The sequence below is a fragment of the Chlorocebus sabaeus genome, chromosome 27, assembly GCF_047675955.1.
Source record: "Chlorocebus sabaeus isolate Y175 chromosome 27, mChlSab1.0.hap1, whole genome shotgun sequence".
Classification (NCBI taxonomy): domain Eukaryota; kingdom Metazoa; phylum Chordata; class Mammalia; order Primates; family Cercopithecidae; genus Chlorocebus; species Chlorocebus sabaeus.
In genome coordinates, this window is record NC_132930.1 from 46,303,668 (window position 1) to 46,320,068 (window position 16,401).

The 16,401-nt window shown below is 56.0% G+C and overlaps 1 protein-coding gene across 10 annotated transcripts in view; it reads right to left on the reverse strand.

The window, feature by feature from the left end:
- The window catches only part of RGS12 (regulator of G protein signaling 12), a 155,175-nt gene that overhangs the window by 17,729 nt on the left and 121,045 nt on the right, over positions 1–16,401 (reverse strand). For all 10 annotated transcript variants that reach the window (XM_037983145.2, XM_037983143.2, XM_037983144.2 and 7 more), the window contains 9 exons: positions 11,736–11,905; positions 11,142–11,234; positions 8,599–8,742; positions 7,671–7,850; positions 7,220–7,373; positions 3,893–3,969; positions 2,002–2,196; positions 1,603–1,676; positions 945–1,071 (listed from right to left, as the gene is read on the reverse strand). In XM_037983145.2, coding sequence (XP_037839073.2) covers positions 945–1,071; positions 1,603–1,676; positions 2,002–2,196; positions 3,893–3,969; positions 7,220–7,373; positions 7,671–7,850; positions 8,599–8,742; positions 11,142–11,234; positions 11,736–11,905 — 1,214 coding nt within the window. The remainder of the gene's footprint in view (positions 1–944; positions 1,072–1,602; positions 1,677–2,001; positions 2,197–3,892; positions 3,970–7,219; positions 7,374–7,670; positions 7,851–8,598; positions 8,743–11,141; positions 11,235–11,735; positions 11,906–16,401) is intronic.

The window sequence follows — 16,401 nt, forward strand, 5'->3', positions numbered from 1 at the left end:
CCAACCCCACTTTACAGTCAGGGAAACTGCAACACACAGGGGCTAAGTAATTGCGTGGCATCTCCACAGAGTTGGCCAAAGGGGCACACCTGGGAGCCAGGCCAGGTCTGCCTCTGACCAGCAGATTTCTGGACTCCAGGATGGAGCCTGCAGTGCGGGAAAGAGGTTTCCGGTTACCCTCAAGGTGGTATCTGTAAATAATTTAATAAGTTCTTCTTGTTCACTTCAAAGTCCTTGAATAATTTTGAGTGTAGTTTCAGGGAAAATTAAAATCCTGAAAATACTTGAAATCATTGCTCCAATAAAGTTGACAAGGAAAGAAGACTAGGCGGACACTGTGCCCCTAAACCCCCATGCTCTGGAGCACGCTCAGCGGGGCCCAGCTCTCCCTGTCTCACATGGCCTGCCCAGTGCCTGCTGTCACCACCCCAGGCAGTGTTTTCTTTCTTCATCCCATTCACACCATAACGGTACAGTCTGGAAGTGCCAGCTGAGTTCTTCCATCTCCAAAGTGCAGGTGAGAATCAGGACATTTCCACGTGACCGTGCCCTGGGGGCATCAGCACAGTGCCCCGGCCCGGCCCAGCAGGTGCCGTGGGGGCAGGGCCATCCGCACTCTCTTATCTGATCACATTTGCCAACAGCGGGGGATATTCCGGGGGTTGGTTGGTTCGTTTCTCATTTTGGCCTCCCTGGAGCACAACCACATCTCAAATATCAATTCTGTTTGGAATGACCAAGGTACAAATAAACCATGATGGCTCCCACTGAACAGAATGAAAACTGGGGATGGCAGAGGCTGTTTCCTTTCCTCCAAGGGGGACAACAAAATCAGGGGAAGACACCGCTTCTTGGTGTGCCCTCTTCAGTGAACAACACAGAGGCTGCCAAAGGGAACAGACAGTTCCCGTGGTGATGACGCCCGGGCCCCATGCAACACTCACCAGCCTCACCAGCAGGCCACTGAGGTCCAGGCCATACTTGGCCACGACGGGACGCAGCACCTCCGTGACAGGCTTGGTGGGCTTGGCCTTGAGTCCCACTGACCGGTTAATCGGAACAAGATCCAGCCTGGTGGGGGATGAAAAAATTCACTACAAACTCATGTCAGCTCTCATTAGATCAGTCTCATGAGCAGAACTACAGCACAGCCCCAGGCCGCCCTCAAGGCCTCGGTGTGCCCCGCACCAGTTCAGCCCCAGCTGATCAGAAAGTGCCTTCCTCCACGTGGGAAAAGCCAGGCCAAGCAAGGTCTGTGGCCTCCTCCTCCCGGGACAGCAGCATCCTGCAGAGCAGCCTGGCTACCTGTGGGGCATCTGCCCTATGGACAGCACTCCTGCCCCTCCCTCTTGGCATCTTAGGGGGCTGTGCTCACCAGGCCAGGGCAGTCCCTGTTCACGGGGCAGGAAGGAGAGGGCCCCTCTCACCCCCGGGCTTGCAGTGGGGCTGCCTCATGTGGGCCTCCATTCCCCGCCATCCCCACCGACACCCCATCGTAGCCCAGCATGACAGGCTACCCGCTAAGTGCAGAGACCAGCAGGTGGTGGGCACATGGGATTGGCTCTGGGAGCCTCAGGTGAATGACAGCGATCTTCCTCTTACCGAAACAAGGTGCGCTTTTCTAGGCGCAGGTCCCTTGACTCCAGGATGCTGCTATCTTGGTGCAGCACCAGAGGCTGAGGAACAAAGACCAGAATCAGTGTGGGCACAGAGGCACCCCCGAAAGGCAGAACAATGGGCCCCAGGTGCATAGCTGTGCAGAGCAAAAGAGCGGCTTCAGAAATAGCCATCCAAAGAAAGTGATCACTCTTTCCACACCAACCTAGCACCCGCATGCAAAGTGCTCCCAGCAAATAGTTCAGATAATCTAGCCTCCACTCCAGGCACTGTTGAAATGAGGAGCGCAAGAGGGGACAGCCTGAGGACTCTCACAAAGCTAGGGGCCAGGGAGCAGGGAGGCCATGGCCTGAGGGCAGCGTGAGGGTCAGGCGGGCCCCGTACCTTGTCCCCGCCCACCAGGAAGAGGTCCGCGGCTGCCCCGTTGATGCCATGCCGCTCACAAAGTCCAGACAGGATGTCTTTGATGGAGAAGCCCGCCTTGACAGCCACCACGCAGGATGTCCCATCCGGGAGATGAATGCAGCAGTGCTTGGTGGCCTTGTCCTTTTCGGGTGCCAAAGTCCTGCAGGCCTCTGACTGGGGAGTGGGGAGACAAGCAGTCAAGCGGGCACCAGCATCACAGGGGTGTGGGGCATCTCCCAGAGCAGCCCAGCTGGCCCAGGCCTCACGTGCTGCGGAGGCTGGTGCCCTGCCACTGTCCTACCTGCAGCTCCCCAGGTGCACACATCTCAGGCTCAGTCCACACTGCCTGAGGCGTTGGGTTTTGTGAATTAACACGGGAGAGCAGTCATCATTCTCTCAGCTCTGGGCCTCACTGGCCATTGTGCTCAGGACAGCATGGGACCTGACGCGGCTCTGCTTAGAAGGCACATCTGGGCTTCTCCACCCAGAAGCAGGGCCGTCCTGCGGGGCCCACTGAAGCTGCCCTGTGAGGACCATTCCCTCCTGGGGCTCTGGGTTCCAGCACACTATCCTCTCTATACACAGCTCCCCGAGCACATCTTTCCATTGTAAACCTCGCCTGGACTGTTACTTCATCATCACTGCCTTCTGGTAGTCTGAAGTCTCTTTTCCCTGAGCATTATTTCAGGAAACTAGTTTGTACAGTGGTAGGTTGGCTGCACAAATGGCCCAACCATCCCCTTCCCTGTCTCCGTGCCCCTCGTAATATGGCTTTGTGGCTCCTCTCATGAAGAGGTGGCATCAGCCCCAGCCCAGACCTCAGTGGGCAGAAGGAGCGTCTCCAAGCCTGGGCCTGCAGAGGCCGTCCTCCTCTGCTAACTGTTGGGGTCCCTGAGACAGCTGTGGGATGGGGTGAACTGGCCTGCTGGGTGAGGCAAATGAAGGGTCCTGTCAGTGCTCCTGCTCCAGCCAAGGGCCAGCAAGGGCCAGTCATGCAACTGAGGGCCTCTGGGACCAGCCAGCTGGCTCATGTGCCAGGTAACCAGAAACACACAGGCCAGGCTGGCCAGAATGGGCAGAACAACCAAGCTGACCCAGAGACCCAGCACAACAGTAATTGCTTCCAGCCTCTGCGTTTGGGGGTGGGGAGGTATTAGGCAGCAGGAGGTAACTGACACCTGGTAAATCCTTACAGCTTTCAATGTTATTTGGAACTGAAGAAGAAATTATATTCTACATTCATTCCTGCCTGAAAATTTCAAATGACTAGGATGCTGGCAACCAGTGAGGTTTTCCAAAATTCCTATCAAACAATATCTAATGAGCTCACGAGTCCTGCCTGCGCCCACTCATCTCCCTCATCTGCTGGAAACTGGGGCCAGGAAGAGCACCAGCCAAGCAGCGAGCAGGCATGAGCGGGTGCGGGAGACAGGCGGCCCGCAGGTAGAGGGGCAAACCCTGCAGTGCGGCAGTGGGTGTGATGCTCACGCGGTGAGACACGGAGCGCCTGCTCTCGACGCCTTCTGTTGATTCTTAGTGGGAGTTCACAAAAACTAAATTACAACAAAAAGACTTAAGAAATAAATCCAAAGATACTTTGAACTCCCTCCCTCGTATAACTAATAGTTTTTCGTGCCCTCTCAGGAGCCCTAGGCTGGGGGACCATGAGGCTGGGGCCTGATGGGGCCCTGGGCCACCCTGCACTTAGCCACTGTGCCGGGGCCGGCACCCGAGCCTCGTCCCCCAGCTTTGCAAAGTGAACGCTGGGTTTTGTAAACGCAGGTTTCCGTGGGGCAGAGGTGTCATCAGTCAGCTGGTGGGGACAGCCCTGAGCCTGAAGCCTGTGGGATAAGGGGAGACAGTGACTCACCAGGTCCAGGCTCCCCGCAGAGGACACAGAGCCCTGGGACTCTCGGCGACACAGGCCTCCATTGGCATGCAGGGGGTCTTGACAAGGGAAACACAGTGACTCATGTCAATCAAAACCCTATTTATTTGGTCACATCTCCCAACCCTCTGCCCCCTTTAGGCTGAGCAGACAGACACACAGCACGTAGGGCAGATGCCAGGAAGCCCTCCCCCCAAGGCACCGCCTCGCCTCGCTTGGTGGAGACAAGTCACGTGTCTTCCTAACCCTGGAAGCCAGTCAGGGACCAGTGCGGCTCTACCCACCACGAAGTGGAGACGCCACTCTCTGCCCTGTCCACCGCCACATCCTGGCTCCAAAACATGCTTGGCTCACGGCAGGTGCCCAATAAGTCACATCAGTACATGCAGTTCCACAGCACGGACCCAGGTGTACGTCCCGGCCAGGGCCTTTCCTCCATTCCGTCTGGAGCTTTCATCCTCAAATGTAGTTTCTGGGCCTAACTGGAAGCCCCCCACTGTGGCAACAGCCTGCGCTCTCAGCCGGATGCGGCCTCCAGACTCACTTTTTTCTCTGACGTCCTGACATGGACCATAATGAAGTGTCAACTGTCACTAACCTCAACGAACTATATTCTTAGGCTAATCTACCAATCATGAAGATTCTGACACAGAAAGGGCTTTTCAAACAGCACTTGCTCCCAAACCATGCCACTGTGCATGGGCTCTGGGACCTGAGGGGAGAGGGGAAGGCAGCTCCCAGACCCATTGGCCTCCAGACTGCAGCCACCTTCCACAGGAACAGATGCCCAGGCTACATCCTGGGCCAAGATCAGAACGTGTTAGTTCTGGGAGTGCCTGCAGTTCGGGTTTTATTTTTTGGTTTGCTTTGTGTTTTTCAGAGACAGAGCGCTGCTATGTCCCCCAGGCTGGGGTGCAGTGGCACCATCATAGCTCACGGCAGCCTCCAACTCCAGGACCCAAGCAATTTTCTTCCCACCTCAGTCCCCCCAACAGCTAGGACTACACGTGTGCTACCACTACACACTTGGCTAATGTTTATTTTTATTTGTAGAGATGAGTGTCTTGCTATGTTGCCCAGGCTGGTGTTGAACTCCTAGGCTCAAATGATCCTCACACCTTGCCCCTGGCCAAAGCACTGGGATTTAAAGGCATGAGCCACCGTGCCCCACTGCTATCAAGGTTTGGTTTTATTTATTTGTTTTATGAGACAGTCTTGCTCTGTCACCCAAACTAGAGTGCAGTTCTCGGCTCACTGTAACCTCCGCCTCCCAGGTTCAAGTGATTCTCATGCCTCAGCCTCCTGAGTAACTGGGACTAAAAGTGCCCACCACCACACCCAGCTAATTTTTTTTTTCTTTTTTTGAGATGGAGCCTCGCTCTGTTGCCCAGGCTGGAGTGCAATGGCACAATCTCAGTTCACTGCAACCTCCACCTCCTGGGTTCAAGTAATTCTCCTGCCTCAGCCTCCTGAGTAGCTGGGATTACAGGCATGCACCATCGCATCTGGCTAGTTTTTGTATTTTTAGTAGAGTCGGGGTTTCACCATGTTGGCCAGGCTGGTCTCGAACTTCTGACCTCAGTTGATCTGCCCACCTCAGCCTCCCAAAGTGCTGGGATTACAGGCATGAGCCACCGTGCCTGGCCCCCACCCCCGCCTTTTTTTTGTGTGTGTATTTTTAGTAGAGCCTTACCATGTTGCCCAGGCTGGTCACCAACTTCTGAGCTCAGGCAATCCGCCTGCCTCAGCCTCCTCCCAAAGTGCTGGGATCACAGGCGTGAGCTCCCACACCCGGCTCTATCAAGGTTTTAAAGGCCCTTTGCAGATCTGCCAGGTGTGGGGGTGGGCACGAGTAGATGGACTGTCTGAAGCAAACACTCCCATCTCCCAGCTACGCAGGAGGCCTGGCCCCACCTAATGCCATAGTGTCCATCTCCCAGGTGGCCTCCTACAAAGGTGAGCTCTACAACTCTCAGGTGCCTTTGCTTGGAGAAGAGCACCTCACAGCATGGCCAGGAGTTCAGGGCTGCCCACATCAAGCCCTCACCAACACCTCCTTCCATGCCCCAGGAACAACGCTCCCCCCTGCAGGCAGGGAGCAGCCATGCACAAATGCTTGGCACTGCAGGGCACACACAGGAGCCGCAGCGGCAGAGCACAGAGCACCCTGCTCACCTGCCTCCAACAGGGCCACGCCAGCTGGTACTAGTGCAATCACCTCACTGCCTGATTTAAACTAGGAGACAACAGGCTTAGTGCCAGTCCTCTGTCAGGCAGGACACTCATTCCTGAAAATTAATACCTTTCCCAAAAATCTCTAGAGAAGAAAATCTTCTCAGCTATCCCCTTTGTGCTTTTCAGCACCTGGTACAGAGCAGCCTCATCTTCGCCCGCATTCAGCATGGGCATCTCCAGGCCCTCTGCCCTGCCGCCTGCCAACACCACCCAGCTGGTATTTGGAGCTCGGCCAGGAGCCACCAAGGACCCCGCAGCCCCACCCCCTGGCGCCCTGGGAGGCGTCTCTCTGCCTCACTTTTGTTACAGGAAGTTTCAGACGTGCACAAGAGAAAAAAGGGACAGAGCAGCCAGAATGGGCAGCCCCCGATATCCAATACCAATCTTAACTTGGAAAAGGCTCACAACTTCAACTACGCTACCACATTCTAAAACCACACACGTGGAAAAGGCTCACAACTTCAACTACGCTACCACATTCTAAAACCACACACGTGGAAAAGGCTCACAACTTCAACTACGCTACCACATTCTAAAACCACACACGTGGAAAAGGCTCACAACTTCGACTACGCTACCACATTCTAAAACCACACACATGGAAAAGGCACATGGACACTGACACCTACCTAGGAAAAAGCCCTGGCAGAGAACCAAGCTGCCACTGGGGGAGACGCCCAATAGCACATTTGTGTGTTCCTATTTTTACTTGATTGTATTTTCCAAATTTTCTACCAAAAGCACCTATAACTTTTGTAGTGAAAAGCAGGAGAGGACACAGATGTTCAGCCGCCACTGTGTGGGGGAGGCCTGAGGTAGGCATGGGCTGGAACAGACTGAGCCCTTTTCTCTGGAAGATTCTGGAGCAGCCCTGCTGCCCTCTGGCTGGCTGACAGGTCGTGCCCCCCAGACACAGTGGCATTCCTTATTCATTCAGAGAAGCTTCCTTGACCCACCCACAGGGCCTCTCACTGCACACATGGCCCAAGGTCACCACCAACCCCCAAAACAGTGCCAGAACGGGGACATGGCTGCCTGGCCTGGACACCACAGCCCAAGAGCCACCCCACAAACCGTCTGCGTGGTCCCCGTGCTCCCTCTTCTTCTGGGACCTCCCAGTGCTCCTGGTCCGTGACCACGAGAAAAACGCGCCTTTCCGCTTCTTCTCACTATCCTCATCCCCCATTTCTTCGTTCAGGGATCGGCCGGATTTTGATTTTCCACTTAACTGTCATCAAATGGAAACCTTGGTTAAAACCATGTGAAGTTATTTTACTCTGACATTAAGTGCAAAGGAGGCAATACTGAGCTGTAAATACAAGCACTCTATGGGATGGTATCACTTCTATAGGTCATAGTGTGGCCCTGACAGGACTCCAGAAACAGCAGCTGGAACTTCCCAGCATGGAGCATCGCCCACCACTGGTGAAGAAGCCGACAGGGCCTCTTTTCACTTCCCACAGAACAGCTCTCAGCTGATGACATACAACCCACAGGGGCGTGAGGTCAGCCTCAGGGAGGTCACCTTTTTTGGCGTGGACACACTGGACTGGTCTGAACCGAGGCTGTGCTTGGAAGCCGGGCTGCTGGGGACCTGCTGGGAGTCCGGGAGTGCGCGGCCCTCCACTTCCGCCAAGATGCATTCCTGGTACAGTGGGGACTTCAGAAAGCGAGTGTAGCTATCAAACTTCATGAGATTGAAGATCTGGGGAGGGGATGTAAGGCAGGACAGTCACAGGAGGGACCTGGACATGCGGCCTCAGGCGCATGGCTGCTTGGCGACCTGTAGGCAACCACTGGCCATCCTGAAAGGACATCATTTCAGTCCATTTTCCCCCGCCAGCCCTAAGAGTACTTAAGAGTTATGTCCAGTGTGCCCCTATATCTGAGTCTTCTTTCTCATAGCAAACCACCCTTTATCACTCTTACAATTAGTGAATTCTGACAACTTACAGAAGCCATCAGTACGAGCAGACTCCAGATAACTTTCGTTAAATAAGATTAAAACCAAAAGTGACTAGAAATCTAACAGCAGACTGCTTTGAAAATGCCACCCTATGCTTCTGTGAATGTGACCCACATACTGCAGTGACATGCAAAGGCATGTCTCCAATGGCATGGGACCTAACGCACATCACCACAGCAATGTCCTACAATGCAAAACTTCAAACGCAGCTGTGCCATCACCCGTGCAGGTGTGACTCCACACAGATGCACATGCATTGAGACATGAGCCAGTGTGAACAGTCAGCACATTGCAGACAGGCACACAGTGGTTCGGGACTTATTTCACGGCCCTACTGAAAGCTCCACTTTCTGCCTGCGTTTCTCCACCTGTGTCTGTGATGCTCTCAATCCACCGGCCTGCCTGATAGCACATGTTCTTTGAAGGTGGACCCTATACCCCGAGCCCTAGCCTGGACTCCCCACAAGCTCCCATGGCCTGGGGTTACCTGGAGCTGCTGCTCTTTGAACATATCCGGGTGAGGTGCACGGAGGACATCGTCTGCTAGCTGGGCCTGGCTGTCGATGTTGACCGGGGTGGTGGCTTTGCTGCACAGAAACTTACTGAAAATCTCCCGGGCCCTGTAGGAAAGCTGACAGAAAAGGCACCTGAGCAGCCTGGCACGGCTTCCTCTCCCCACACTCCTGCTGCCTGCCAAGGCCTGACACCCCCGGGCACTACAGATGTGTTCTCACGGGACCCAGTCATTACCTCTTAGTTGAATAAATAAATACAAGTGTGGCCAGAATGCAGCAGCACAGGTGGGCTCCTCTACGATTGTTTAAACGGATACTTAAAAGTGTCCCAAAGACCCGGGCGATGCGAGCCAAGCAGCAATTGCACACAGGCAGTACTGCCGTGTGTCCACACACACCTGGTCTTGGCAAGGTGGGAGCGCAGGAGAGCAGCGCCCTCTGAGCATCGTGAGCAGATGAAAGCAGCCCCGGAGCCTGGAAGCGAGGCCACAGGCCGACTGAGAACACAGCAGCCAGGCCAAGCCAAAGCTTCCCTCCCAGGCCTCTCCCGCACCTCCCACGAGGCGCGGGAGGAGAAACGGTGAAACCTATGGCCTGGGATGACTCCTGCCTCTGATTTGCTTTCAAATTCCCCTAAATACACATTCCCTCCTCAGAATTCCAGCACACTGAAAGACAACCCATCTGCTGGTGAAAGCTGGGGCTGAGGGCGTTTATACAAACCACGTTTAGGCAAAATTAAATATCATGTATATTTAAAAATTTACTCTGAAAAAGAAATGATTTTTTCAAGCCATGTGAAAATATTTTAACATCCACTTTCCAACTGCTCTAGATGCTCCCTGCACCAAGCCAGCCTCGAATGAGGCCACGCCGCCCCTTCACACACACCAACCACCCTCACACACACGCGCCGCCCTCTTGCGTGCGTGGCGCCCTCTCACACGCGCCACCCTCACACACGCACGCCGCCCTCACACGTGCTCCGCCCTCACATGCGCACCGCCCTCACACACATGTGCCACCCTCTCGCGCACGCCACCCTCACACACGCGCCGCCCTCACACACGCGCCACCCTCACAACGTGGCTCTCTCACACACCTGCCACCCTCACACACGCCGCCCTCACACACGCGCTGCCCTCTCACACGTGCCACCCTCACATGCGCCGACCTCACACATACGCGCTGACCTCACACACGCGCCGCCCTCACACATGCGCTGCCCTCACACATGCGCACCATCCTCACGTGCATGCCACCCTCACACAACGTGGCTCTCTCACACACACACCGCCCTCATGCGTGCGCCGCCCTCACACAACGTGGCTCTCTCACACACACACCGCCCTCATGCGTGCGCCGCCCTCACACAACGTGGCTCTCTCACACACACACCGCCCTCATGCGTGCGCCGCCCTCACACAACGTGGCTCTCTCACACACACACCGCCCTCATGCGTGCGCCGCCCTCACACAACGTGGCTCTCTCACACACACACCGCCCTCATGCGTGCGCCGCCCTCACACAACGTGGCTCTCTCACGCTCATGCCGCCCTCACACACGCCACCCTCACACACACGTGCTGCCTTCTCACACGCGCCGACCTCACACACATGCGCCGACCTCACGCAACGCGCCGCCCCCTCGCGCGTGCGCTGCCCTCACACAAAACGTCTCTCTCACACACACGCCGTCCTCACACACACGCGCCACCCTCACACACACGCCGTCCTCACACACACGCGCCACCCTCACACACACGCCGTCCTCACACACACGCGCCACCCTCACACACACGCCGTCCTCACACAAAACGTCTCTCTCACACACACGCCGTCCTCACACACACGCGCCACCCTCACACACACGCCGTCCTCACACACGCGCCGCCCTCTCACATGCGCTGCCCTCACACAAAACGTCTCTCTCACACACGCGCCGCCCTCACACACATGCCCTCACACACACGCGCCGCCCTCACACGCGCCACCCTCACACGCACCACCCTCACACGCGCGCCGCCCTCACACGCACGCCGCCCTCTCGCGCGTTGCCCTCACACGCACGCCACCCTCACGCGTGCCGCCCTCACACGCGCGCCACCCTCTCACGCGCGCCGCCCTCACACAACAGGGCTCTCTCACACACACGCTGCCCTCACACACATGCGCCGCCCTCTCACGCGCCGCCCTCTCACACGCGCCGCCCTCTCACACGTGCTGTCCTCACACACGTGTGCTGCCCTCACGCAGGCACGACGCCCTCACATGCCGCCCTCACACACACGCGCCACCCCCTCACGCGCACCGCCCTCTCACACGTGCTGCCCTCACACAACACGGCTCTCTCACACACACACCGCCCTCACACACGCCCCGCCCTCACACACACGCCCCACCCCCACGCACCGCCCTCACACACACGCCCCACCCTCACGCACCGCCCTCACACACACGTCGCCCTCTCACCTGCGCCCTCTCACAGCCCCCACTTCCCGAGTGTAGACTTACCTCCTTTTTGTCATGTGCAGGAACATGATTAAAATATTCACAGGCCTGCCAGAATAAAATGTTTTCTTCACTGAATTCTTTCCTTAGAAAATCCTAAGAAAGATACCATTTATTAACATTGACACACGGTCCTCCTTTTTCTTACTTCCCTTCTACAGAAACCATGGGGTCATAGGCTGCTCAGTGAGCTGCCCAAGCGCCTGGAGAGAGAAAGCTCATTGCTGCCCAGCACTTTAGGGAACCGCGCTGCCGCTTCCAGCTGTTTCCCCAAAAGCAAAACATTTCTTTGAAGAGCTGAAAGCAGGCACCTGGCTTCTCAATGCACATAGGAAGCTCCAGTGCAGCGGGCTGCAGAGACCCCGGTGGAGCGCGGGAGGGCCAGGGACTCTTCCTGGGGACAGAACCAGGGGCAGGATTCAACCCACCCTCCTCTGAGCTCTTGAGAGGGTGGCGGTCCAGGGAGGGGAGGCCCTTGCCACGGGCCTGCTCAGAGCCCGCAGGGTGCCGCTGTCTCTAGGGCAGCCCGCAGATTCTGCTCGGTAGTCTCGGCAGAGCACAGACTGCTCCGCTGGCCCTGGGCTCTTCCCTACTCACAGAGAAGTAGCGGACACCAACGGGGTCCTGCAGCAGGCGCTCGAAGGACACGGCCCAGCTGGCGACCCTCCTCTCACGCAGGCGCCGGCAGCTCTGCACGCTGGGGAGGCTGGCATTGCTGCTCAGGCTGTTGTTGCTGACGCAGTCCTTCAGGTCGGCGCCCGTCAACTCTGCGGGACCAGTACAGACAGCACCTGCACCCCTGCCCTCCGCCCCGGCCCAGCGAGCGCTCTGCCTTCCCACAGGAGACCCTGGGACACGCAGCAAGCTCTGTCCCAACACCCATTCAGTCAACAACCATGCACGGCACAACTACCACCTGCCAGTGCATTCTACACACAGGGACAAAACACAGACCCCAATCTTGAGCGGCTGCACATGTGTGTGCACGAGCACACACACATTCAAATGTGCATACCCACACAACACCCTTGCACGACACTCATACGCTCACACGTGCACACTCACCCAAACAATAAACTACAGCCACAGGGTTGAACAAGAAAAGCAACTGACCTTACACAGAAAAATGCACACGCAGAGCATAAGACCATCATGGCAACGAGGCGTTTCCCAGACTTGCTAGAGCAAAAGCAACTGGGCACAGGGCGCCGTGTATGCCACGTGTGTTATGTCCTGACCCGCGGTGCCCTTGGGGACGAGTGTGCAGTCTAGGGGGGCACGAGGCTCACCTTCCGGACGTGGAGCCCACACACCCGTGACTGCGCACTGCTCCACATGTGGCTTCTTCTCAACATGAAACGCTCAGGCACAGTGTCCAGAGCTAAGCCCTCAGACACGCGTGTCGGCTCAGTGGCTCATTACAGGCAACCTGACGTGGGATATGGCACAGCACGCATCCCAGGACACCAGATCCTGCCTGACTTGTCTGCAAAATGGCCCTCAGTGGCCTTTGGTTCCCAGTATCTCCTGAGCTCTTGAATAAAGAGAAGGGAGGTCCCCAGGAAATCCCTGTTCATCACCCTCGTCCACCAGACGCGAGCAGTGTGGGGGCACCCCGTCCCTCCTGACGTGAGCAGTGTGGGGGCACCCCTGTCCCTGAGTGGGCGACCTGGTCTGAGCCCAAGAAGAAGGGATGTGGCCAGTGTGAGCCCAGCTTTAGGAGCCGCTGCCCACTCTGCTGGAGCACAAGTGCTTCCTCTGTGAGCACAGGGCATCCCACACGGGGCTGTCCTTAGCCTGCAGCTGAGCCATGCCCTGCTGACCACAGATGACGTGTGACAAGGTGGTCACTAAACCTGCGTTGTTAGGAGGCCCTGGGTTTTGGGCTTGCTTTTCTGCCACAGCTTTAAGGAACGCAGCTGACTGACAGAGCAGCCTCACAGAATGTTGTCAGCAGCATAATAAAATATGCTATGCTCCCCTCCTGCTCCTTCACCAGCCTCCTGTGGCACAGTGCGCAGGATAAACCGCCCAGGCTGGCATTGCTGTAAAGTCAAGGCCACAGGACTGATCCCACTGGATGAGTTGACGGGCTCCAGCTCCAGGCCAGCAATTAGAACACATCTTATCAGCAGTAAGGGACCAGAGGTAGAAAGAGACCAGGAAGGGGGCAGTCATGCAGCATCAACTCCTCTCAGGGGCAGAAGTGACACTAAACCTTATGGATTCAGCCCAGTGTGCAGATGTGCTCTAGGCGACAGGCAGAGGCTTGGCCAGAGGCTTCCAAGGAGGCCACAGTGTGGGCCCCGCTAAACCAGAGAAAAGTGGAGCCCTAGGGCCCAGGAGACAAAACCAGGGATTTGATCCAACAGTGTCCCTCATGGTCAGCATGGCAGCCAGAGGCTACACTCAGCAGGAGTCATTCAAAGTGCAAAGAGCATTTAGATTAAAAAAGAAAATGTTAAAGAATAATCAAATAATTTAAACTGCTATAGAAAAAAATTAAAAGAAGACTGAAAGGAAGTTCTCGGATAGGATCGGAAACACAGTGTTAACGTTTCCTTGAATCCACCATGCTGTTGATCTGCTATTTGTGAGATCACATGTGTGATCGCAGTGGCAGCCAGCATGCACTGAAGACCCACAGGACTGCAGCTGGGGCTCACCCGGAAGCCCTGACTCCGAGCTGCGGTGGAAGGGGCGGCACGCACTGCGAGAGGACGTGTACTGGCACTCACATTCAGGACAGGGCGGCCAAGCCAGGAGCCCTGGGGCCAAGGACACAAGGACAGGGGCCATGTGAGGCTCTCTCTGCACCCAGCACCTCTGCCACCATGTCGACGGAACCGTCTGGAAATGCCTTGCTTAAAGAATCCCGACATCCAAGACTTCCCCATGTGGCAAGTGCCCCGTTCTGCATGTAAGCCAGGTGTGAAACTCTCAGGCATACACTCACTTACACACTCACTCTCTCTGGGGCAGGGGTCCTGGGAGGGGGCCAACTCTTTGTGCTTGCCTCGTATCCTGTCACCAGGGAACTGAGGAGCAAAACATCACAGGCAGGAATTCTCCCTAAACGGACACACCACGCCGACACTTGCCTATGGGTGTCTTGTTAGAACACACAAGTGGAGTGTGAAAGCTCCTGCGGAAACTTATGCAGGAAATGAGGGGGACAAACGAGATGAGCAAGACGCCAGGCCAGGCGGGCCTAACACGAGAGCACACACAGACCACAATCCCGAACACGCAGGGCCAGGCGGGCCTAACACGAGAGCACACACAGACCACAATCCCGAACACGCAGGGCCAGGCGGGCCTAACACGAGAGCACACACAGACCACAATCCCGAACACGCAGGGCCAGGCGGGCCTAACACGATAACACACACAGACCACAATCCCGAACACGCAGGGCCAGGCCAACCTAACACGAGAGCACACACAGACCACAATCCCGAACACGCAGGGCCAGGCGGGCCTAACACGATAACACACACAGACCACAATCCCGAACACGCAGGGCCAGGCGGGCCTAACACGAGAACACACACAGACCACAATCCCGAACACGCAGGGCCAGGCGGGCCTAACACGATAACACACACAGACCACAATCCCGAACACGCAGGGCCAGGCGGGCCTAACACGAGAGCACACACAGACCACAATCCCGAACACGCAGGGCCAGGCGGGCCTAACACAAGAGCACAGACCACAATCCCGAATTCACAAGGGACGGCATCGGTATCACCCTCGGGAAACAACAGAGTACAGAAACAGACCCTGAGTGTCTAAGTCACAATCAGGGTAGTGGGTGGGGTGCGCAGGGAAGACGACCTCTGAAAATCTATCTAGTTGGATCTCTTCCTTCCAGCACACACTGAAACAAATCCCAATGAGTCAAAGATTTAAGTGTAAATCATAGAAATACCAGAAGAAAATGGGGGATAATTTTTTAAAACATTGAAGTGAGGAAAGCCTCCGGAAGGAAGACATGAAGCCCAGAGCCATGAAGGCAACACTGATACGGTGCACAGCACAGAGGCGCAAATCTCCATAGGGAAAAGCACCATAAGCCAAGTCCCCAGATAGGAAACTGTGGGGCACTGGCAAAACATCACACAGGTGGCGGGCTGGCTCCCCCTTCTACATTAGAGCACCTACACGCCAAGAAAACTATCAACAAGCCAAAAGGAAAACAGAAGGGTACAGGCGGCCACCAAGTAGGAGGAGGCCCCTGGACACTCATAGGTGCACCGGCCTCGTCACAGAACACCAGCCATGAGCCTAAGCCTCAGGCCAAGATCACATCCTCCTGACCAAGATCACAATGGCAGTGAAGTCTGAGCCAAGAGGCACCTTCTGCACTGCTGGGAGGAGCAAACGCAGATCAACCCCTCTGATGATACCGATCAAAACATAAAGTATAAATGCCCAGAGCCAGCTACTGCTGCTGGAGTGCACTTCGTTCATCAGCCACAGTGAAGTTGTAGGACCTCCTGCCCGGTGCTGGGAGATGGAAGACCAGAGCTAGCTGGACGGCCTGGTGGCACGCCCTGCGTCAGAAACAGCCTTGGGTGCCGATCCTATTCTGTGTACATTCCAGCGCATGGGCACATACTACCTATTTAAAAAATAAGATCATGCAGGCTGGATGATCACTTGAGGCCAAGAGTTTGAGACCAGCCTGGGCAACATAGCGAGACCCTATCTCCACAGAAAATGAAAATAAATTAAAAATTAGCTGGGCAGGATAGCACGCACCTCTGGTCCCAGCTATTCCAGAGGATGGCTTGAGCCCAGAATTTGAGGCAGCAGTGTTGCTAACCTTGCCATATTTTATGCTGACAAATGAGGCAATCCTCATGAATGAAGTTTCTGCATTATGAGCACCAAGACATTTTTCCTCCAGCTTTTTTTTCCTGAGACAATAAAGGCTGGCTGAGAACTGAGGGAGAAACAGAAGTTAACTGGCCTCCGGGGAGTAAGGGAGAGCTTCCACGAGAGGACAAGGCATGCTGAGCCGGGCAGAGCAGAGAGCCAGCGTGGAGCAGCACGAAGTTAACCCTGGGGGACAGTGATGAGCAAGGGACTGCAGGGTCTCTTGGCTGCCTGGAGGGTGGCCTGGAGGCTGCCTGGGCGAGGCCCAGCTGAGGGGCCCTGGGAAGAACCAGGACGGGAAGACGGGAGGCAGAAAGGAGGCTGCCCCACTGCACACTGCAGCCAGCACAGCTCAACCCCCAATGGGTGCTGACGCTTT